Source organism: Leopardus geoffroyi, chromosome A2 (assembly GCF_018350155.1).
Source record: "Leopardus geoffroyi isolate Oge1 chromosome A2, O.geoffroyi_Oge1_pat1.0, whole genome shotgun sequence".
Taxonomy (NCBI): domain Eukaryota; kingdom Metazoa; phylum Chordata; class Mammalia; order Carnivora; family Felidae; genus Leopardus; species Leopardus geoffroyi.
This window is the reverse complement of record NC_059331.1, coordinates 16869572-16892128: the sequence shown is the minus strand read 5'-3', so window position 1 is coordinate 16892128 and position 22557 is coordinate 16869572. Positions and strand designations below refer to the sequence as shown.

General features: G+C 54.4%; 1 protein-coding gene across 2 annotated transcripts in view; it reads left to right on the top strand.

The window, feature by feature from the left end:
- Positions 1-22557, top strand: part of LOC123605608 (SREBF chaperone) — a 73455-nt gene that overhangs the window by 49912 nt on the left and 986 nt on the right. For both annotated transcript variants that reach the window (XM_045492717.1, XM_045492718.1), the window contains exons 3-20: positions 502-631; positions 9809-9966; positions 10753-10973; positions 11153-11258; positions 11898-12070; positions 12467-12593; positions 14129-14241; positions 15251-15345; positions 16559-16657; positions 16806-17024; positions 17855-18231; positions 18719-18907; positions 18986-19187; positions 19261-19376; positions 19484-20006; positions 20102-20187; positions 22119-22201; positions 22312-22469. In XM_045492717.1, coding sequence (XP_045348673.1) covers positions 502-631; positions 9809-9966; positions 10753-10973; positions 11153-11258; positions 11898-12070; positions 12467-12593; positions 14129-14241; positions 15251-15345; positions 16559-16657; positions 16806-17024; positions 17855-18231; positions 18719-18907; positions 18986-19187; positions 19261-19376; positions 19484-20006; positions 20102-20187; positions 22119-22201; positions 22312-22469 — 3175 coding nt within the window. The remainder of the gene's footprint in view (positions 1-501; positions 632-9808; positions 9967-10752; positions 10974-11152; positions 11259-11897; positions 12071-12466; positions 12594-14128; positions 14242-15250; positions 15346-16558; positions 16658-16805; positions 17025-17854; positions 18232-18718; positions 18908-18985; positions 19188-19260; positions 19377-19483; positions 20007-20101; positions 20188-22118; positions 22202-22311; positions 22470-22557) is intronic.

Sequence of the window (22557 nt, the reverse complement as noted above, 5' to 3'; positions counted from 1 at the left end):
TAAGATCATGACCTGAGCCGAAGTTGGATGCCTAACTGAGCCATCCACGCATCCTGTTTTTTTTTGGAAAAGTTCTTTTTTCTTTTTTTTTTCTTTTTTTTAAGTTTGAGAGAGAAAATGGGCACATGTGTGCAAGTGGGGAGGGGCAGAGAGAGGAGAGAGAGAATGAATCCCAAGCAGGCTCCATCCTGTCAGCTCTGAGCCCAACATGTGGCTCGATCTCACAAACCATAAGATCATGACCTGAGCTGAAACCAAGAGTCGGACACTTAACTGGCTGAGCCATCCAGGTGCTCTGAGCTTGAAAAATTCTGATATTCTGATCTGGGTGTCTTCTGAGTGTCTTTCTAGTTAAAGTTTTATGACTCCGATATTGTGCACACACATACAGTCCCAGCAGGGAGAATGCAGTGCGGCTGTGTTGGCCCCTGTGTCACTCATTTCGGCGCAGATTGTGCTCCTGCCGTGTCCTAACCCTTCTCTCCTTCTTGTTCGTCCCAGCTGCCCACTGCTGAAACTGCCCCTACCAGGGACAGGACCGGTGGAGTTCACCACTCCTGTGAAGGACTACTCGCCCCCACCTGTGGCCCCTGACCACAAACCAGGGGAGCCCAGTGAGCGGCCAGAGTGGGTAGGTGCTCAGTGTGTGTCTGGGGAGAGCCCCGAGGGTTGGGTGGAAATTGGCCAAGGCAGGGGTTCTGGGAGTGAGAGTGAGGGTGGCCAGCTTCGGATTGGTGGGTATATGTACTTGAACAGCTTTTACAAAGGCACCACAAATATTTCATTACACAGTTAATAACCTTTTTTGAAAGGAAACGCCAAGTGACACAAAAATGTGACTGTCCTCAACAACCAGGTGGGATCTATGGTGGTTGTAGCTATGGCCAGATGGGTCTGGAGTCCTACCTGGACTGCTCACATACCATGCCCGGGCCCAAGCAGTGCTCTGGCAAGCAGGCCATCTCCTCCTTGTCCCAAGTGGTCACGAGAGCCATGGAGCATCCTTAGAGAATGTTCTGTGATCAGGGTCTTATATATCAGTGTGCACCTCATGTTTTCAGATGTCACGTCTGATTTTCTCCTCACAATGAAGTTTGGTAAAAAGTGTTGAGTTTTTGTGTTTTGGGTTTTTTAAATCTCTTTTATAGCTAGGAAAGGGGGCCCAGGGTGATGAAGTGCCTCAGTTACCTAGTTATAGATGGGGTCAGCACTGGATCAGAACTCCAGGACTCCTGACCCCAGGTCCCTGCTTGTTCTGGGCCATAGTATTCTCAGTTGATTGCCTCTGAGCTGAGCACTGATGTAGCCGAGGACGTAACGGTTGCTCTAGCTGAGGGTCTCAGGTAGAGGACTTAACCCGCTGTGACGCTGGACTCGTTATTTGGAAATCTTACAAGCTCGATTAGCCCATCTCGAAAGCTTTTACCTGCCAGGTAGTAGATGAAGTGTCCTTCCTTCATACATTGTGCTTTGGTCACATGGATTTGTGCTGGACTGAGTGTATTGTTGAGGAGGAAAACCAAAGCCTGGGGAACAGAGCTCTTCCTTTTCCGCCCTGTCTCTGACAATGATGATACATTCCTCTCTGTCCTTTATAGGTAATATAGCAGTCAGGTAACTTGTTGTAAACTTGCCCCTACTGTTGCTGAAATAGAGACATAGCTGGTAAGATAGGTGTGTGTTAAGCCATATATTAATCTGGCTTAATGGGACTCTGTCCATGAAGGTCAGAGGGAGCATGGTGTGGTATTGGCAGAAACTGGTTCTGTAACTTCATGTACCAGCTTGACCATTGGCTCACTATGGGACCTTCTTGGTTCAGACCTTTTACCTTCATTAATCTCTTGAAGCAGTTGTACCACATTATGGAACTGATGGTTTGTGGTCACAACAGGGGAGTCTGTGTTTGTGGATGTTTCATGACTAGAAGAGTTCGGTTGGCCTGATAATACATGGTAGGTATTTAATGGTACGGCTGTTGGGGAGGTGACTTGTTTGTGAGCTCTTTAAACTTCCTTAATGCCCTTCATTGGTCTGGGATGATGATAATAAGTAGGTGTACAAATAACTTCAGGGCTCAGCAGTCAGAAGATTGGCTGTTTTCTCTCTCTTTGGAGCCCCCACCCCTTGAAGGATTGAGAAGGACCCAGGCCTCAGTGCAGTCACCTAGTGTTTTGCAGGTCAGAGGTCAGTTCTCTTACCTCCACTGACCATCCATGATAAAAATTCAGGCCAGCAATATAGGAGCAGTAAGGACTGATTTAGTTATAAGGAACAGAAAACTCAGCTCAAACCAGAGTAATCAAAAGGAATTTTTAGAATCCTAGAACTCAAGAACACTATGGTTTGGGCCTCAAAAGGAGTTCACCTCTCGGCTCTTTTGGCTCCACTCTTGATCTGCTTAAAAGCTTCAGCAGCTTGAGCCTTATGTTCTTGCAATATCTAATCCAGTGCAGGACGAGAAGGTGCCAGGTTGTATCTAAGTGAGGTAGCCTGCCTGTCACCAACCCAAATCCTGTGATGAAGGTGGTGCTTTGTTGACTGGCTTCATCAGCTAGTTGTCACCATCACTAGGCTTAGAACAAGAGAGGACCATTTCCAAAGGAAAATCAGGAGGCTCGGGCACTGGGCACAACAATGCAAGCACCTGCTGCCCACTAAGGAACCAGAACATCCTTCTTCCTCCATTCATTCCTGTATTCAGCATATGTTTACATTCTGCAGTGTACCCAGCAGGATGATCTAGGGGACACGTAGAGCCTCACAGCTTCTGGGGAGATCTGTCTGGTTAGAAAGAGAAGACAAAGATGTCAGTTCAAAATAAATATATGTCAAAGGGACACAGGAGCCAACTGAAAGAGTTCCCAATGGCCAGTGCTGGAAAACAAAAGATATTTTGCAATAAAATAAAGTAGTATTGGATTATAACCCAGAGTATAAAATATCTTGAGTTCATGTGATTAAGTAAATGGGGGAAAATAGATAAATCCAGGCAAAAATTCTAAATAATTTATGTAAATACTCTCCCTCAAGGGATTAGAATATAACTTCTCTTCCTTAAGCATGGACTGTGCGTAGTGACTTCCTTCCAAAGAATACTATATGGAGAGAGGGAGCAAAGAATCACTTTACAGTGGAGAACCAGACAGTTACCTCCCCAGCAAGGAGGTCAGGGTCAATGTCAGCAGTGATAGATCAGGCTGATAGTACATACCCTTGATGTGTGACAGGTGAGGCACTCTACCTCTGGTCTTTCTCCCAGAAACCCATAACCCCAGCCTAATTATGGGAAGTTGGATGAATCCCACTTGAGGGACTTTTTATACAGTACCTGACCACTACTCCTTAAAATTGTCAAGGTTATCAAAAACAAAGAAATTCTGAGAAACTGTCACTAAGGAAAACTAAGGAAACCAAATTTTCTTAGTTTTTACCTAATGTCCTTTTTCTGTCCCAAGATTCCATTAACCACATTAAATTTAGTGGTTACTTTCCCCGTGGCCTCCCTTGGCTACAACAGTTTTGCAGACGTCCCTTATCTTTGATGACCTTGACAGTTTGGAGTGGCGGCCAGGTATTTTGTAGAGTGCTCCTCCAGTGGGATTTGTCTGTTTTTTTTCTAGATTAGACTGGGGTATGGGTTTGGGGAAGACCGTGGAGGAGAAATGCCATTCTTTCCACATCCGTCAGCCTCTTAAGTTATTTTTACATTCCCAAACATTAAAGTTCAGTCTTCAGGCCATAAAACTCTTGGCACAAAATTTTTAAAAAGCTTTCTAATGGATGTATAGAGTAATCTCCCTATGGTTTTAATTTGCGTTTCCCAGATGACTAATGTCATGTTTATTGTATTTGCATATCTTTCTTTGGTGTTTTTAGGTGTTGCCCATTTTGAATGAAGTTGTTTGGATTTCTTTTTATTGAATTGTAAGTCTTTCCATATGCTGGAGGTGGCTTTCTGTACAGTCGTCTTTCTCCCCTTTAGCTGTAGTGGCCCCATAGTGTGATGACAGCTGCAGTGTGCATTTTTGCTTTTGTGTGTCCTGCAGAGGGGACTCTGATCCACCCTGCCAGGTCCTGGTGCTCTTAGGCCCATCCTCTGTTGGAATCACTAACCAGTAGCCTTGTTGGGTTCAGAGGGACACTTCTTTCTGAAAGAGGGATGTTTCTATCAACCGAAGGGAAGAGCAAAGCAGAAATGGTAGAGACTTTCCATTTTGCACACGCATGTGACCTTGGGCAAGTTACTTAATACCTTTGTTCCCTTGTTTCTGCATTCAGAAAATGGGGATGATAATCATATCTACGTTAGACGTTGTCAGAGGATTACATGAAAGCATGCAAAGGCTTAGTGCAGTGCCTGGCCCATCACTTGCACTTGACACATGTTTGTGGCTAGCACTGTTGTCATTGTCCTTGATCAGATCTGGCCAAAGTTCTGGAGGGTGACCAAAGTTCACATGCTTGGACTGCCCTTTGGGGCGCACCAGGCCTGCACTCCTTATCCTTTAGCCTGAGCTCAGATGCCACTGTCTCCAGGAAGCCTTCCCCAGCTCTCTTGCAGATTCGTGACCTGTCTCCCCTCTGTGCTCTGTTTCCACCCACTAGAGATCATTTTCCATTCAAACGTATATAGTCCAACATTTTAACATAGTAGATGCTCAAGAAAGGCTTCTTGTTGAATAGAGAAACAGCACGGCTTATTTAGCAGACCAAGAGTGTAAAGTGAGGCATTTTTCTTGGAGCATGATAGTTGATAAGGTGGGACCAAGTTGAACCCCAGGTTGTGGGGTTTCAACTTTAATTGGGCAGTGGGAAGCCAGTCCCCCAGAAGCATCAGCTTGAGGAAAGTGGCGATAAGAAGATCAGTTGTATTGAACTTGGAGAAACTTAGAGACAGAGGTGACCATGCTTAGGGAAAGGGTCGGGGTGTGCAAGGGATGGAGAGATAGATCCTCAGGAGATGCCAAATCCAATTATAATAGTTTTAAGCCATGATAATGTGACTACATATATGTGACCTGTTTTTGGCCACTTTGCCAGATGGTTATGTGTGTTGTTTTGTTTGGTCTTCGCAGTGATGAGGTGAGGTCTGGGACTCCATCCCTGTTCCCTAGTAAGAGACTGGAGCTTAGAGAATGTAGACACCATTGTCCAAGGTGCACAGCCAGGGCTGGCACTGGAAGTTGAACCCAGGTGGGTCCCCTGAGACCGCCATTCCCACCACACCACACCCGCTTACCTGCCCAGGGCTGGAGGACAGATCAGCAGCCACGTTTTCCAGAAGAGCTGAGTTAACAGGAGTCCTCTGTCATGTTCTGAAGAGAGCTTCTGGGTGTGTCAGTGTGAAGGTAAACTCCCTGGAGTTTGCTCTGTCTGCATGTAAAGGAAGGACTGTGTTTTAAACAAAACAACCTGAGGTCTCTTGCACTGGCCTGGCTCTCCCAGACCAGGTCATCATGAAACCTGAACTTCACACTAAGCCCTACCTGGCAGGCCGCAGAGCTGGTTAGGCTACCAGGGGCAGCATTGCAATGTTTGTGGTGGCTGGCTGAGCCTGGACACAGGAATTCCAAGGAGCCCTGGTCAGGGGCCTCATACTGTCAGTGCTGGTGGCCAGAGACCCCAGGGATCCCTAGGACCTCAGCTCCCCTCCTACACTGCTCATGTTGGGCCTTCCCATCTGTTTCCTGCAGGAACTCTCATGGTTCCCAACCACCCAGGCATGCTGGCTGTTGAGAAACAACAGGATTGAGAATTGGGCAGCCCTGGCTTTAATCCTGGCTCGACTGTCTGTCAGCTGTGTCCTTGGACACATCCTGTTGTCTCTCTGGGCCTTGGTTTTCTTATCTGGGTCCCATAGCTCCCGGTCTCCCAAGGCTGAACTCAAGGTGGCAGCCAAGGCTGTACTCTTCTCCAAGCCCGGTGTGGGGACACCTGACTTTCAGGCTCTCTCAGCACCCACCTGGCAACAGGCTTCTTGCAGGCTGTTGAGCTGAGGGTCTTCATTCCTCACCGGGTGTTGGCCGAGGGCCCCTTTAATTCCTTGTTTCGTGGACCTTCCAGAGCAGCTGACACATGGCTGACTTCATCAGAGTGGTGGTTCCAAAAGAGGGGGGCAGAGGAAGAATCATAGTCCTTTTTTCCTTCCAATTTTTATTTTTGTGTGTGGCAAAATACAACATAAAATTTATCATCTAAACCCTTTTTAAGTGTATAGTGCACTGGTATTAAATACATTCATGTTGTGCAGCCATCCATCTCTATAACTTTTCGTCTTGTAAAACAGAAACTTTGTACCCATTAATACCCCTGCCACCTGCCATTCTTTCTGTCTGTATAAATTTCACGACTTTACGTACCTCATATAAGTAGAATTGTACAGTACTGACTGGCTAATTTCACCCAGCATAACGTCCTCAAGAATCATAGTCTTGTGTAACCAAGTCTCAGAAGTGACATGTCATTACTTTTGTTGTAGTCTGTTTGCCAGAAGCAGGTCGCTGGGTGTAGCGCTCTCTCCAGGGGGATTGCCTGTGGGCAGGAGCACCAGGAGGTGGGGGTTACTGGAGCCATGTTAGAAGACTACCTGCCACAGCCTCCATCTAGTGAGGAGTCCGCCCTCTTTGCCCACAGGCATCTGGATCCACTGGCCCTTATGCTTCCTCCATCGCTCACTTTGGATACCATGTGTTGTGTCTGTTTCCATGTCTGTTTCTCCCTTGAATGTCCAGTAGTGATTATGATAGGGCCTAGTGCAGTGAGTGGCGGGCCCTGCCCACATCCCGGCTACCCTTTTATTTTAGTGCCTGCCTGCCTGCTTTCCAGCCACCAGTTTCTGCATCTCATACGTCAGAGCATCTCTGGTGAAGGCCTGAGGTGCTGGAGGATTCATGCCCCCTGGGAGCAGCACTCAAGCAGTAGCTGCAGGGGTTGGTATGTAATACCTCAGCTCTCTGATCTTTCAGATGGGATGACTCAGCTAAACCCCATTACCGACAGAGGTCACTTGTCCAGTAACACCCTTTGTTGGCTGCTTTCCCTCCCTTGTTCCTGCCTTTACTCCCCTTCCTGTATTTTCTGTACCTTCCAAATAAATCACCCAGCTTAGGGTCTGCTACTGGGGATCCCAAACTGAGGTAGTGAATGACAAGAGTCAGGCGCATGCCTATTGAATAAACCACCGTAAGAGAATTTTGATGCCCATAAGAGGGGCTTGCGGGCACATATGTTGGGTGACGAGTTTGCTACAATCGTGATAAATGAGGGGACTCAAGATCTTGGAAGAGTTGGAAAAACTTGGAATAGCTGCTTGAGAAGTTCATTTGGAAGTCAGGGAGGGTGTATCAAGAGGCTGCCAGCAGAAGGAGGCCAAGGCCGGGAAGCAGGGATGTGCAGTAAGAATCACTGGTACATGGTTCTTGTTTGTTGAGGCTGGCCGCCTGAGGCGTGCAAACAAAGGAGCTGTGGATTTACCCAGCGCTGGTGGAAGGACAAAGGAGAGAGAGGTCTGGGGTGAAGGAGTTACATGTTCCTATGAAAATCTGATGGAAGCCTGGATCCTCTCCCCTAAAACTGATGATGGTAGTAGTAATATGTACACTTCCAGGCAGAAACTTAAAAATATTTGGGAAGCAGTGTGCTCCTAGAACTCCTAGAGCCATCCCTAGAGCCCAGGGAGAGGGCTCTAGTTTCTGAGATGTTCATTAGTACTTCATTGAAATGGTGGTCCGAATGGTCCTGGCTGGGGAGAAGGTGCCTGGGTGGGAAGGAGGCTGGAGAAGAAGCGGAGGGCCGAGGAGCTAGAAGGAGTTTTTGCACCCAGAAACTAAGGGCTCAGTTGCACAGGCTCAGTGGGCCTGAGGGTGGGTGGAAGTGGAAGGCAGAAGAGGTGGTATGTGCAGTCACAGCCTTGTGCCCAGTGGGAACAAACCCAGGTCTGGAGGCTTCCTGGTGTCATGCTGTCCCTGGATGATACGCTGTGTCCTTCACAGGGCTTGAGGATGATTGCCCTGGGGATGGCTCTCCTCGTAGAGCTGTTCGTCTCCAGACAGCTCCTCCCCATTCAGGCCTGTGTGAGGACTTGAGTCCATGAGCTGCTATTCAGGTCAGAGCCTGCGGCAGCGAGCTCCATCCAGGTTCCTCTGTGCCTTTAGGCAGCTTCTAGCAGCCTGAGTCCGGTGCAAATGACAAAGCAGGTGCAGCCTTCTGTCCCCAGAGCCTTTGTAAGACATGGCTTCATAAATGTAAACTTCACAAAGGCGTAGGTGGTTGCCTTGAGTTGTTCCTTTGTGTCCAGGGGCCCAGGAGGCCTTAACTTGCCATTCGTGTTCAGCATCCTGACCTTCGCCTGTGTGATAACCTGTAGTCAGGCATCATCGAGGGGCTAAATGGCCTTTCATCTACTCCCCCACCCTGTGGAGTCCCTGATGGCGGCACAGGTGTGGGGATCGCCCTCTCAGCTCCCTCCAGCCGGCACCACAGTACGTCACGGCCGTGGACGGTGTTCCCTGCCTCCAGTTGGATGACAGTGTAACTCCAGGGCAGCCTTCCAGAGCACTGCGTTCATCTGGTCACCATCTCAGAGACACTCAGGGGCTTTTCTTTGGCAACTGGTTAGAATCCAGGCAGCTCAGTCAGGCGTCATCATAGCCACCCCTCATTTTAGCTGTGATTTGTGTTACTACCTGACAGGACTCCTTAGTGCTATCTAGACCGTCTGTGCTCTCAGTGTCCCTGGCACCCCTGAGGCCCTCACCGTCCTTCTCCTGCCAGTCCTTGCCCACCTCGTGGCTCCACTCACCTTCTCCCTTGGCTGTAATCCTGCCACGGCTAATCCAGTACCTCATTATGGGGGTGCTCCATGACCGCTCCATCACTGGGAGTTCCTGGCTTGCCTGAGACATGTCTGAACACTTTGGTTACTTAGGTGCTTGTTAGCTCTTTCAGGGCAGATGGCAGGTTCTAGTGAAAAAGTGTGTGATGTCCATTGAGGAGACATGGGTTTGAGACCTTGCAGCACCCTGCGGGAGTTATGAAGCCCCAGCTAATCACCTTGCGTCTCAGAGGACTATTGTGAGGGGTTGATGAAATGATGTGCCACACTGTCTATTGCTAACATTTCCATTAATACCTGTCTCTGCATGTGCTATTTGTATACACACGTGTGTCTGTGTGGTGTGAGATGTATGTGCATCTTGATGCTGCAGGGTGAATGTCAGTCACCCCCCTTTCACAGTGAGGAAACTGAAATCCAGAGAAGTCAAAAATGTTTCCAGGGCCATACACTTGGAGAGTTGGGTCTTTCGGTCTTTAAAAACCACTGACCTGCAAATGGCAGGATCAGTAAACAGACTGCACCCTGTTGGGAGCTGATGGTCTACTGTGAATTCGGCAGATGTTTTCCATAGAGGGCTAGATGATGAATGTTTGAGGCTTTGTGGGTTACACGGTCTCTGTTGTGAACACTCACCTCTGCCATTATTGTGGGAAAGCAGTTGTGGACAGGACGGAATGGAGTGGGCCTGGTTGTGTTCCAGTAAAACTTGATTTAGAAAAGCAGGCGCTGGGCTTGATTTAGCCTGTAGCCATAGTCTGCTGACCCCTGATCTATGGGGAAGTGTGTAGGAATGTGGTTCATAAATTGCAAAGAACCCCTTGGAGACGTCTTCACTTTTGAAGGCCCATCCTTTGGGCCCTACAGTGCTTTACCCATAGTAGATGCTCAGTAAATCCTTATTGAGTGTGGGCCCGTTTCTCCCTCATGTGCCGAGCTGACATTTTCACCCCTGCCCTGTTTCTTCTGCAGTACGTGGGTGCCCCGGTGGCTTATATCCAGCAGATATTTGTGAAGTCTTCAGTGTCTCCCTGGCACAAGAACCTCCTGGCAGTAGATGTGTTTCGTTCACCTCTGTCCCGGGCATTCCAGCTGGTGGAAGAGATCCGGAACCACGTGCTGAGAGACAGGTATCCCTGTCAGTGCCCCCGGCCTCCCTGAATCTGTTCCCTACTGAAGGTAGAGGGCATACGGTCCTTGGTGTGATTCCACTGCGCCAGCCAGTGCTGCAGAAGTTGCACAAGTGAGAATGGCGGGTGAGCCACTTTCACATTGTGGCCCCACTACCCCTCGACCTACACGGATGGCACACATAGTTTCATCCGCAGGTCTCAGACAGAGTAGGTGTCCACAGAGCTGACCCTGTGATGAGCTGACGGGGAACTGCCTGCCTCGCGCCTCAGATGGCTTATTGCCCAACGGTTATGAGATGTGGATATGGTGGTGGTAGCCGAGCTGAGGAGAAGCACACTTCCCCTGGGGATCGCTTCTGAAGCCCCAGCCAGGGTGGCGCTCCCCAGCCTGTGCTGGCTTCACAGGCCGCTTCACCCGCTCCGCTGGGTTTTAGTTAGCTGAGGGCTTTGACATGCATTCTGGTGAATGAAATGAAGCCCCTAATTTTCACCCTCGCCTCTTTGCCCACTGAATTGGCTGAGGTGTCTTCATCGGTGGGAGGTTGTGCATGTTCCCAGAACTTACTTAGAGAGGCTTGGGCCCCAAATGTACTTTGGAGGTCAGTCAACCACATGGTTTGGTTGTTGGCCACCTAAAAGAACTTTCTCCTGCTGCCCTAATCCTTAGGCACTTAGAGATACCAGGCATCTGGGAACCTGATGACAGAGGGTCCCTCTGTAAGTGCAGTGGGCCTGCCCTGTGCTCGCAGACACAACAGATGCCTTGTCCTATGTCCTGCACAGTTCCGGGACCAGGGGCCTGGAGGAGGTATGCCTGCAGGTGACCGACCTACTGCCTGGCCTCAGGAAGCTCCGGAACTTACTTCCTGAGCATGGGTGCCTGCTGCTATCCCCTGGGAACTTTTGGCAGAATGACCGGGAACGCTTCCATGCTGATCCTGACATCATCGGGACCATCCACCAGCATGAGCCCAAAACCCTACAGACCTCAGCCACGCTCAAAGGTACCCCAGGGCAGATTCCCTAGGGGCCCGCAAGGGTGCCTGTTGGTCACTATGTCCTTTTTGATGGGTGCTCTGACAGATCAGGGGTTACCCTATGTTTTTTAGGGTGTGGGAGGGGTCCTTGGCGGCTCTACGGCAGCTGCCTTTTTCTGTCAGTACCTCCTGGTTTCCATCTGCAGACTTGCTGTTTGGTGTTCCTGGGAAATACAGCGGGGTGAGCCTCTACACCAGGAAGAGGATGGTCTCCTACACCATTACCCTGGTCTTCCAGCGCTACCATGCCAAGTAAGGCTGTCGGCTCGGGGCTCCTGGCTGGGAATGGTATGAAGCTTTGAGTAGTCCCTGTTCTGGTCTAGGGTGTCCAGAATGCCCCCCTGGGAACTTAGAGTTTTCAGGCCTCCTGTTGAAATGTTTCTCTCTCTTAGATTGAGGGATGCTGTCTTTTCACATTTGAGCGGGGTGACCTGACTCCTGGTTAAGAATAGGGACTAAGGCAGGGCTGGCAAATTTAGTGTCTTGATGCTTCCACTGGGCTTTCTTGAGCCTGTGGCAGGGGTCCCCAGCTGGAGACTACTGAGCCTCATGTGGCCTCAGGCCTCCCCAGAAAAGTGCTGTAGGCAGCTCCCTAGCAAGGGAGAGAGTGCTTGAGATGCCTCCGGTTGGCTGTCCTGGTGGGCGTTTGGCATTGATAGGTTGGGAAAGGGACGTTGAGGAAGGAGCAGGGCAGGGTGGGGTGGGGGGCTCCTGAGACAACTTGAGAATTCTTCCAAGACCCCTTAGAGACTGCAAGGAAGTTCGGACACCACAGAAAAGCCCCCTCCAACATGGGGAGGAGGGAAGCCCTGATGGGCCTTCCTTTCAGGGATTGCCTTTGCCCCTGGCCCAAGAGGGCCGGTCCATCTATCCCACCTGCTCCATGACCAGGTTCCTGGGCAGCCTGCGGGCCCGTCTGATGCTCCTGCACCCTAGCCCCAACTGCACCCTTCGGGCGGAGAGCCTGGTCCACGTGCACTTCAAGGAGGAGATTGGCATCGCGGAACTCATCCCGCTTGTGACCACCTACATCATCTTATTTGCTTACATCTACTTCTCTACGCGTAGGTCCAGAGCACAGAGGCTAGGGGCTTCCTCCAAGCTAAACGGGCATTCCAGACCACCTGCTTCCCTGCCTCTGGAGGTGGCTTGGGGAGAGATGTCAGACACGTCCAGGGCTTCATCCCCCAGCAGAGTCTCAGGGGCTAGGGTGGGTCCATGGCTTTTCTGGCTTCTCAGGAAAAGATCTTTCCTGGGTTAGGGTTCCCAAAAGACACACTCTTCCTCTGAGACTGGGAAGTATGAAGTATACATGATCATCCTTTTCTTAGGTTAAACCAGGGGCCGTCCCTTCCTCAGCTGTCAGGGCACACTCTACTCCTAGGAGCTCTGCACAGAAGGGCCCTGTGAGTCTGGTTCTGGGAGAGATGCAGCCCTGATGTGCCCTCTCTGCCCTCCAGGCAAGATCGACATGGTCAAGTCCAAGTGGGGGCTGGCTCTGGCTGCCGTGGTCACAGTGCTCAGCTCGCTGCTCATGTCTGTGGGGCTCTGCACACTCTTCGGCCTGACACCCACCCTCAACGGCGGGTAGGTCCCCACTAGGCTCCGCTGAGCTTCAGGGAGTACCCTCAGGCTGGAGAGCCCCTGGGCTTGCCGTTACCCTATATCTTCACGTTGTTATTTTGACATTTAAGAGGTACACTTTTTACCTTTGAGTTACTGGGCTTATATTCATATACGTGTATATGTAGTGTATCTATATATACATATATATAGGCATGTGTGTGTACATACATGTGTGTATATGTGGAACGTGTATTCGTGTATGTGTATATAAGTGTGTATGCATATGTATACCCTTGTATTGCATGTGTGTGTGTGTGTATAGGTGTCTGTGTTCACATATTACATATACTCCTGCATTCTACTCCTTGATGGCTTAAGGCACACACGGGTTTTCCCTTTTTTTTTTTTTTTTTTTAACTATTAAAACATTTAAGTGACTAATAGAATAGGTCATTTCAGAGTAAGTTTTTAAAAGACCATAAGCACAGGGGCACCCAGGCGGCTCAGACAGTTGAGTGAGTGACTCTTGATTTTGGCTCAGGTCGTGATCTCATGGTTTGAACCCTGCGTAAGCTCTGCACTCTCAGTGTGGGGCCTGTTTGGGATTCTCTGTCTCCCTCTCTCTCAGTTGTTCCCCTCCTTGCGCTAGCATGCACTCTCTGTCTGTCTCTCTCTATCAAAAATAGATGGGTAAACGTCATTTAAAAAAAAAAGACACAAGCACACTTGAATTTGCTGCCTTTCCAATGATATTTGCTTTCTTTTGTCCTTCATCTCCCAGTCGGCTGGAAGCCCTGTCTCCTAGGCCCCGCCCACCTGTCTGTTAGTGGTCACTGACTGGCTGTCCCCTCCCTGGCTTGTCAGGCCAGTTGCAGGAGCAGCACTGTTGTGTTCTCTGTTACTTCCCTTACTCGTAGAACACTTGCTTCCTTTCCTGAACCTGATGCTAACACCCCTCCCGCGTGGCTGGCTGCTGTGCCAGAGCCTCCTCAGAGCCCTCATTTCCACTGCCCCACAACAGAGGTCCCATGAGGCACACACCTCAGCTGGTGCGCCCTGTTCATCTCCAGTGGTGTGAACCTGTGGTCCCAGAGAGCTTAGTAGTTTTCTTTAGGACCAGTTCTCCAAACAGTCTCTCCAGAGCCGAGCAGGGCTTGGAGCTCCTCTCGTTCCGCTTCCACTAAGTCCCAGTGGCTTGGCCTGCAGTGCTGCCGAGGGGTCCCGGCCATGGTCCTTTCCTCTGGCCAGCAGAGTCCTGTGTGGGAGAAGGCTGCTCCGACAGCTGGGGGCTCCTCTGGCCCTCCTTTCTCTGTGCTGCATAGTCAGAGGCAGGGATGCTTGCCGGCCTGAAAGCCGAGAACTGGGTAGGCAGAGGCCCTATGTAGCACAGCGGGGGAGTCCAGGGTTTCTGCTCTGTGCTTCTGGAAGTCACTCAGCTGCCTCTCAGTACAGGCTTCAAACCCCACAGCCTTCCTGGGGCCCAAACCTGTTGAGAACCAGCCTGTGTTGGGGGCCCTCCTCAGCACTGTCCTCACCCTCTCCCTTTCTGTCCTCAGAGAGATTTTCCCCTACCTTGTGGTGGTTATTGGGTTAGAGAACGTGTTGGTGCTCACCAAGTCCGTGGTCTCGACCCCAGTGGACCTTGAGGTGAAGCTGCGCATTGCCCAAGGTAACACGGCCGGCTGTGGGGGTGCGCCAGGGCGGGCGGGCGGTCTGTGCTGGGCTTCCTCCTGCGGGGGAGATGGGGAGCCCCAGACGTCACCCTTGCTTTGCCCTCCAGTGTAATCTGGTGTGGGCCACCAGGCCTTGGCAGCTTGTTAGCGTGTGCCCTGAGGAACCAAAGAGTCGCTGGACTTTACCGTGTCCTGGTTCACATGTCAGTAAGAACACAAACTGGACTCTGCTGCGGGACTCGTGTGTTCAGTGGCCCTTTGTCCAGACTGGTACCTGGTGCTTTCTCTCCCTGCCACACTCCACCACACTAGGTCCAGGCTTCTGTGGCTGCTCACTTTAGAGACGCTGTCTCCACAACTGCCAGAAAAGGCCCCGTGGACTCAGTGCCAGGAGCTGGGGATCGGGGTTCTGAGGAAAGTGGGCAGGGAGCCTAGGCCTGAAAGTCTGAAGTGTTGCACTTCCTCCTCCGGACCCCAGGTCTGTGGGAACAAGGCTAAGGGTAGACTGTTTATTCATTTGAGGAACCTTCGTGAGCTCCTGTGAGAGGCCAGGCCCTGCACTAGGTGGGGAGCTCTGAGGATGTGAGGGGACATGGCGCCTTTCCCACCAGGGGCTCGCTATGGGGGAAGGGCTGGAGGAAGAAAAGCTGGCACTTCCATTGCTCGGGCCTCTGCCACGTGTGGGCAGGCACACTCACACCATGCCCGTGCTGACCGGACAGGACAATCCGTGGAGGCCGGCTGTGCCAGAGTGGATGGCACTGCTCACCTTGGCACCCTGCCTCTCCCTGCCTCTGTGCCCCCCTCGGCCCCTTCTTCATGGCGACTGTGCGGTGACGGCAGCACCTGGAGCCTGGGCCCCAGCAGCGTCCCAAGCCAGGGGCGCCGTGGTGGAGTCGCCGCCTCAGAAGGCTGGGCGCCCTCCCCGTGCCTCTCCCCTCTGAGGAGCACAAGGTTGTGCGCAGACATGTGCTGGCCCCAAGGCCCTGTTGTTGTCCTCTGCAGGCCTAAGCAGCGAGAGCTGGTCCATCATGAAGAACATGGCCACAGAGCTGGGCATCATCCTCATTGGCTACTTCACCCTGGTGCCCGCCATCCAGGTAAGGCCCCAGGGCCCGCCACTCTGGTGAGCGCAGAAGCAGTTGACCAGTTCCCCAGCTGTGCAGCTCTGTGCAGGGTGCACCCTTCTCAACACAGGCACCCTCACCTGGGAGATGGGACCTCTCTGCTGCCGGGATGGTGGTTCTGTGCACAGTGCTCCTGGCAGCCCTGGTTCAGAGGTTCTCAGCCCAGTTCCAGTCACACCTGTTTCTCTTCTCAGGCAGAAACATCGTGGGGTCCCTGAATCTGTGCCCTCCTCTTTCCTAGGCTTAGCCCTGACCCCCATATGTGGCCTCCAGACACATGGCCACCACCCATTGCTCAGAGTGGCTCCTGCTCTTGGCCAAGTGCCTCACTCAGCTGTGGGGGGCTGTGAGCAGGTGGAGGAGGACCTCCACTGAGCCAGAACCCGGACTCGATGACTGTTGCTTGAGGGATTGACAGAAGGAAGTGATGTCCTCCCTGTCCTTCCCCAACGCTAGTGGGCCTACTGAGTTGTGGGGGTGAGCAGAGAACAGAGGGCTGCAGGCTTTTACCCAGAGGGCATCTGCAGGACATATTGCCATCTTGTGACATAGGAGCGGACTTGGCCACTGTGCCACCATGGGCTAGATCCCTCCTCTGCCCCCCAGATTCGAATGGCAGCTGTGGTGAAGGGCAGGGGAAGAAGGCTGAAATGTGAGCAGAGTTTGGGGAGCAGAGAGACTACCTTTATTCAGTTTCAGGGCAGAAATTAATTCCCTCTTGTTCTCTCGCCCACTTTGGTCCCTTGCAGTCACTGGCCAGGAAGCTTTCTGAGAGTCCTGATGATGGGTCAGCCTGGGCTCCAGGCAGGTGTTGGTCATAGCATTTGAGCAGGGCCAGGGGGTTAGTGGGGGAGGGCTTTTTGGGGGGCAGGCTGGTGGGGCTCAGAGCTTTCAAGACTGGATCAGGCCCTCCTCTCTCGGGGGATGGAAGATGTAGGGAAAGCTCACACCCTTCAGCCTTCTGTGCATAAAGGTGCATGGGGTCTCTGCTGCCCCCTGGTGGGGCGGTGGGAGCAGCTGGCACTGTCCCTCCTTGGCCACTCCCAGACTCAGAACTTACCAGCATCTCTTTTTTGCTGTGCTCTGCCTGCCACTGCCTTGCAGATTCTGAGGTTCCTGCAAGCAGGGAGCTGCTTCTCGGGTGCTAGGCCATGATGTCATCGTGTCCCCTCATCTCTGATTCCAGGAGTTCTGTCTCTTTGCTGTTGTGGGCCTGGTGTCAGACTTCTTCCTTCAGATGCTGTTTTTCACCACTGTCCTGTCCATTGACATTCGCCGAATGGAGGTAGGAGTGGGCTGTGCCCTGCCCCACCAGCCTCCCCCTTGGCCCTCGCCATGCTCAGGGCTTGGGGTGAGAGCAGTGCGGGCTTTGGTCAGGGGCAGTCCCCCGCCTCCCGTGCAGCCTTGAGCCCTGACTACCGTGCCCCCAACAGCTAGCAGACCTGAACAAGCGGTTGCCCTCTGAGGCCTGCCTGCCCCCAGCAAAGCCAGTGGGGCGGCCGGCACGCTTTGAGCGTCAGCTGGCTGTGCGGCCGTCCACACCCCACACCATCACACTGCAACCGTCGTCCTTCCGAAACCTGCGGCTCCCGAAGAGGCTGCGTGTCATCTACTTCCTGGCCCGCACTCGCCTGGCACAGCGCCTTATCATGGTACCTGCCACCCATGCCCTGCCCTTCGAGGGCCAGCACTCAGTTCCCTCCAGACTCTTGCACTTTGCCTTGGAGGTGGGGGTGCTCCTTAGGCCATCATGGCCCCATGAAGCCTGACTTTGGGAGGCTGCTCACCGTACCATCCTGGCCAGACCCTGGTGGCTTCTGAGGCGAAGCCTATCTCTGGGACAAGCAGCCCCGGGGGCATCAGGTAGAAGAGTCGTCATCTCCCGAGAGGGACCCAGGACAGGAGCCTGGTAGGGCGGAACCACCATGGTTGGAACTACCATGGTTCCCTGAGCAGGGTTTCCCTGCTACATAGTGCGCAGGCATCAGAAAATTCTGGCCCAAATAATTCACTGGCTGGACTGGGGAGCAGCAGAGGAGCAGGGCTGGCCGTTGGCCAGCTGTGGTGCCCCCATGGAGCTACAGTGAGAGGGAGCAGGACTGAGGTCCTCTGAGGATGGGCGCACCCATAAGTGTCTCTGGAACAGGTCAGCCAGCCCGTCCTTCTTGCTGTGCTGACCGTGGGAATGGTGGCCACTTTTTGATATGGGGGTTGGGGAAGTTCTGAGGATGCTCTTTGTATTTCTAGGCCAGGAAACCCAAACTGTGACCATGGAAAGGGAACTAGGTCCCTTTAATGGCAGTTGGCCCAGGTGGTAGTGAAAAGACATGACCAGGCAGACGGGAAGACAGATTGGGGCCTGTGTCCTCTCCCCATCCCCAGACGTGAGGTCCCTGTGCTGCTGCTTCCTGGCACGACGGCCAACGCTGCCAGGGCTCGGGGCCACCCAGAGGCCACACTAAGCACCCACTGCCCCCTGTAGGCTGGCACGGTTGTCTGGATCGGCATCCTGGTGTACACGGACCCGGCAGGGCTGCGTACCTACCTTGCCGCGCAGGTGACAGAACAGAGCCCGCTGGGCGAGGGCGCCCTGACTCCCATGCCCGTGCCTAGCGGCGTGCTGCCTGCCAGCCACCCGGACCCTGCCTTCTCCATCTTCCCCGCTGATGCCCCTAAGTTGTCTGAGAACCAGACGTTGCTGGGAGAGCCACCCGAGCCTGGGGGTCCAGCAGAGGGCGCCCAGGACAGCCCAGTGCCAGAGGTAACCTGGGGGCCTGAGGATGAGGAACTTTGGAGAAAACTCTCTTTCCGCCACTGGCCTACGCTCTTCAGCTACTACAACATCACCCTGGCCAAGAGGTGAGCTGGGCTGTGCCAGGTGCCACCTCCCCACTCGGTGTCAGCTCACCCGCTCCAGAGGGGGAGACCCACCGGTTTGAATTCTGCGTTTCCTTTCAGAAAAACAGCATAGGGTTGTGAGGTAGGAACTAGGGCTCAAGTCAGCAGCATTGCGCTGCGTTCCAGGGAGTCCCAGGCCGCTGCCAGCCCCTGGGCTGGAATGAGATCGACTGGCACGGGCTTTCGCCCACTCTGTGCCACGATGGGCGGTGGGGGCGGCCGGCATTCGGTGGCGGCAGTATGGGTACTGCTGCCTGTACCAGAGCAGGGTTGGGTGCCCTGAGCTGGGCCGAGAGGGACAGGACTCTGTACCGCCCCCACCCACCCAAGACCGTCCCCAGAGGGTGGGCTTGGAGTCCGGCAGGTTGAGCCAGTCCGCCTGGCAAGCGGGGAAGGCCCTTCTGACGGCACCCCGCCCACCGCGCCCCCCTCCCCCACCCTCCCCTAGGTACATCAGCCTGCTGCCTGTCATCCCGGTCACGCTGCGCCTCAACCCCAGGGAGGCCCTGGAGGGGCGGCACCCTCAGGACGGCCGCAGCGCTTGGCCCCTGCGGCGGCCCGGGCTGGGTGGGCCCTGGGAGGCCGGTCCCAGGGCGCCGGGGACGGCGCAGGCCCACGGCGACGTCACCCTGTACAAGTAAGGCCCGCGGGGTGGGGGGGGGGGGGTGGTCGGCGGGGGCCGGCCGCGCGCCTAACCACGTTCCCGCCCGCGCAGGGTGGCGGCGCTCGGCCTGGCGGCCGGCATGGTGCTCGTGCTGTTGCTGCTCTGCCTCTACCGCGTGCTCTGCCCGCGCAACTACGGGCAGCCCGGCAGCGGGCCCGGCCGGCGGCGGCGCGGGGAGCTGCCCTGCGACGACTACGGCTACGCGCCGCCGGAGACGGAGATCGTGCCGCTGGTGCTGCGCGGGCACCTCATGGTGAGCGCTGCGGGCCGGGGGGGGGGGGGGGGGGGCCAGGTTCTGCCCATGCCCACGTGCCCCGTCCCCGCAGGACATCGAGTGTCTGGCCAGTGACGGCATGCTGCTGGTGAGCTGCTGCCTGGCGGGCCACGTCTGTGTGTGGGACGCGCAGACCGGGGACTGCCTCACGCGCATCCCGCGCCCGGGGTAGGTGCCCGGCCCCACCCGTGCCCCACCCTCCTCCCACACTCCCTGCCCGTCACCCCCTTCCGTCCTCACTCCGTCATCCCGGCACCCCCCCCCCCCCCCGACAGGCAGCGCCGCGACAGTGGCGTTGGCAGCGCGTTCGAGGCTCAGGAGAGCTGGGAACGGCTGTCCGACAGCGGGAAGGGGGGCCCGGAGGAGCCGGGGGACAGCCCTCCTCCGCGGCACCGCCCCCGGGGCCCTCCGCCGCCCGCCCTCTTCGGGGACCAGCCAGACCTCACCTGCCTGATCGACACCAACTTCTCGGCGCAGCCTAGGCTCTTGGAACCCGCGCAGCCCGAACCCCGGCACCGGGTCGGCTGCAGCCGTGCTCGTGACGGCCCGGGCTATGACTTCAGCCGCCTGGTGCAGCGCGTGTACCAGGAGGATGGCTTGGCGCCGGGGCCCGCGCCCGCCCTGCGCCCGCCCTCCCCTGGGCCCGGGCCGCCCCTGACCCCCGAGGAGGAGGGGGTCTGTCCTCTCGAGAAGGGCTCCCCGTCCCTGGCCTGGGCTCCCAGCGCAGACGGCTCCATCTGGAGCTTGGAGCTGCAGGGCAGCCTTATCGTGGTGGGGCGGAGCAGCGGCCGCCTGGAGGTGGGCAGGGACCCCGGGAGTGGGCAGAGGGCAGTCCCCACGCGGCTTTGAGGGCCTCCCCGGCCCACAGGTGCTCACCGCCTCTGGGCCTGCAGGTGTGGGACGCCATCGAGGGCACGCTGCGCTGCAGCAGTGAGGAGGTGTCCTCGGGTATCACTGCCCTCGTCTTCCTAGACAACAGGTGAGAGCACTGGGCTGCTTGCCCTGTCCCTAGATGTTCCCTTCCCGGTACTCAGCCCCACATCTGTGAACAGGGGGTAAACCACACAGTGGGAGGTGACCACTAAAGCCCTCAGAACAGGCCCTTGACCACCGTGACAGCATGCAAGAGGGAAACCACAGAGTTTTCTTTCCCCCATTAGCCTATCGCTGCTGACCTGATCCGGTCTTGGCTGCATTTTCAGTGCAGAAAAATGCTTTTTCAGCGGAATTTTTGTGTGAAAACTTCCCTTCCTGGTTGGTGCTGGACACCTCCCTCGCCTCCTTCCTTGGCATGCCTGTTGGCTGTGGGTGCTCCCTGGACTCCACCTGCTCACACTGCCTGCGGGCCCGGCCACCAGAGCTTTTGCTCCCTGTTCTGGGCTGATAAACCCAGGTCTCGCTGCGACCAGATGCCTCCTCAGCACTTCACCTGTCCGTCCGTGCTGGCCCTGCCCTCCGGGGTCCCTGATATCTAAGCTACAGCTGGAGCCTTTTTCTTCTCGGGGCCAGGGTACCCATTGCCCTTAGCGCTCAGGTTCTGGTGGCTGCTGTTACTTTTGTCCCGTTAGGCTGTGCTTGCAAAGGCCATGCTTGCAAAGGCCATGGCTGATACCCTCCCCTCCAGCCTGGCCAAGTTCTTTGGGTCCCTTCACACTTGTAGATTCTTCCCCGCTGTTTGTTTCATCAGGTTTAGGGAAGGCCCCCAGGTCTCGGCCGAGCCCTCTGACACAATACTTTTGCACCCTTCAAAGTCAGGGCTTGTAGGCCTTTTGCTGGAGTAAGATTTTATTTTATTTTTTTACTTTTTTTTTTTTTTAAGTTTATTTTTGAGAGCGACAGAGACCCAGAGCTCGAGCAGGGGAGGGGCAGAGAGAGAGACAGAATCTGAAGGAGGCTCCAGACTCTGAGCTGTCAGCATGGGGCTCAGACGCTCAACCAAGTGAGCCACCCCTATTTTGTTTTTAAAAATTTTTTAATATTTATTTTTGAGAGCAAATAGGGGAGGGGCAGAGGGAGAGGCTGACAGAGAACCTGATGAAGGAGCTCCAACCCACAAACCAGGAGATCATGCATGACCTGAGCCAAAGTCATGCTCAACCAACTGAGCAAGATTTTTTTTTTTTTTAAATGTTTTTATTTTTGAGACAGAGCATGAGCAGGGGAGGGGCAGAGAGATGGGGAGACACAGAATCTGAAGCGGGCTCCAGGCTCTGAGCTGTCAGCACAGAGCTCGATGCGGGGCTTGAACTCACTAGCTGTGAGATCGTGATCTGAGCTGAAGTCGGACACTCAACCAACTAAGATTTTAAACTCCTGGAGTTTAAAATCCAACCCCTGGAGTAAGATTTTAAACTCCACTCACTTTGAGGTTTTGGGGCCACTGGGCAAATGCCCCCACCTCTGCTTTAGGAATTCCTGGGCTGTGAAGAAAATCTTTTCTTTGTGAAAAAGGAAGTAGAGTGGGTGGTACTTGGACTGAAGCTGCTTTAAGAGGGGACGCCCAACAGTACCTCCTGTGGCTCCGACACACAGCCTCTCCTTGGGGCTGATTTCCCCTCCTCAGAAGCCCCTCCGTGAGCTCCAGGCCGTGGAGGGGAACCCCACCCAGCACGTGCTTGTTTTTTTTAACTTCCAGTCTCACATGATGTTCTCCAGGTACCACCTCACACACTATCCCTCGTGACTACCCTGTAAGGTGGGCAGTTGTCCCCATTTCACAGATGAAGAGACTGAGACACAGAACAGAATTGTAACCTGGGTCCCTCGGCTTCAGCATGTTCCCCAGCCCCTGCACTTGCCTCTTGGCCATGGTCCCTACATGTGGTGGAGTTGACCTGGCGGGTGCCCACAGTGCTCGGCCCCGGGCCTGGGAGTTCTGAGGGAGAGCCATCAGCAGCCACTCTTTTCCAGGATTGTGGCTGCCCGGCTCAACGGTTCCCTCGATTTCTTCTCCTTGGAGACCGGCACTGCCCTCAGCCCCCTGCAGTTTCGAGGTCAGAGGGCCCAGGCTGGGTGGCTGAGTGCGTGCACCTGGCAGGCGGAGTGTGGTGGCTGCCTGCACGGTGTCTTCTCGGAGATCCCTGACTGGGCCTGTCGTCCCCAGGGCGGAGCAGTTCCCCCGCATCCCCTGTGTACAGCAGCAGTGACATGGTAATGTGTCGCCTGACCCACACCGTGGCCTGTGCACACCAGAAACCCATCACGGCTCTGAAGGCGGCAGCTGGGCGCCTCGTGACTGGGAGTCAAGACCACACGCTGAGAGTGAGTCGGCTCCATCTCTTGGGTGCCGGGTGGCCTGCCACAGGTGATGGGGGGCATCTGGGGGTCAGCCAGGGAGGGGATGCAGGAG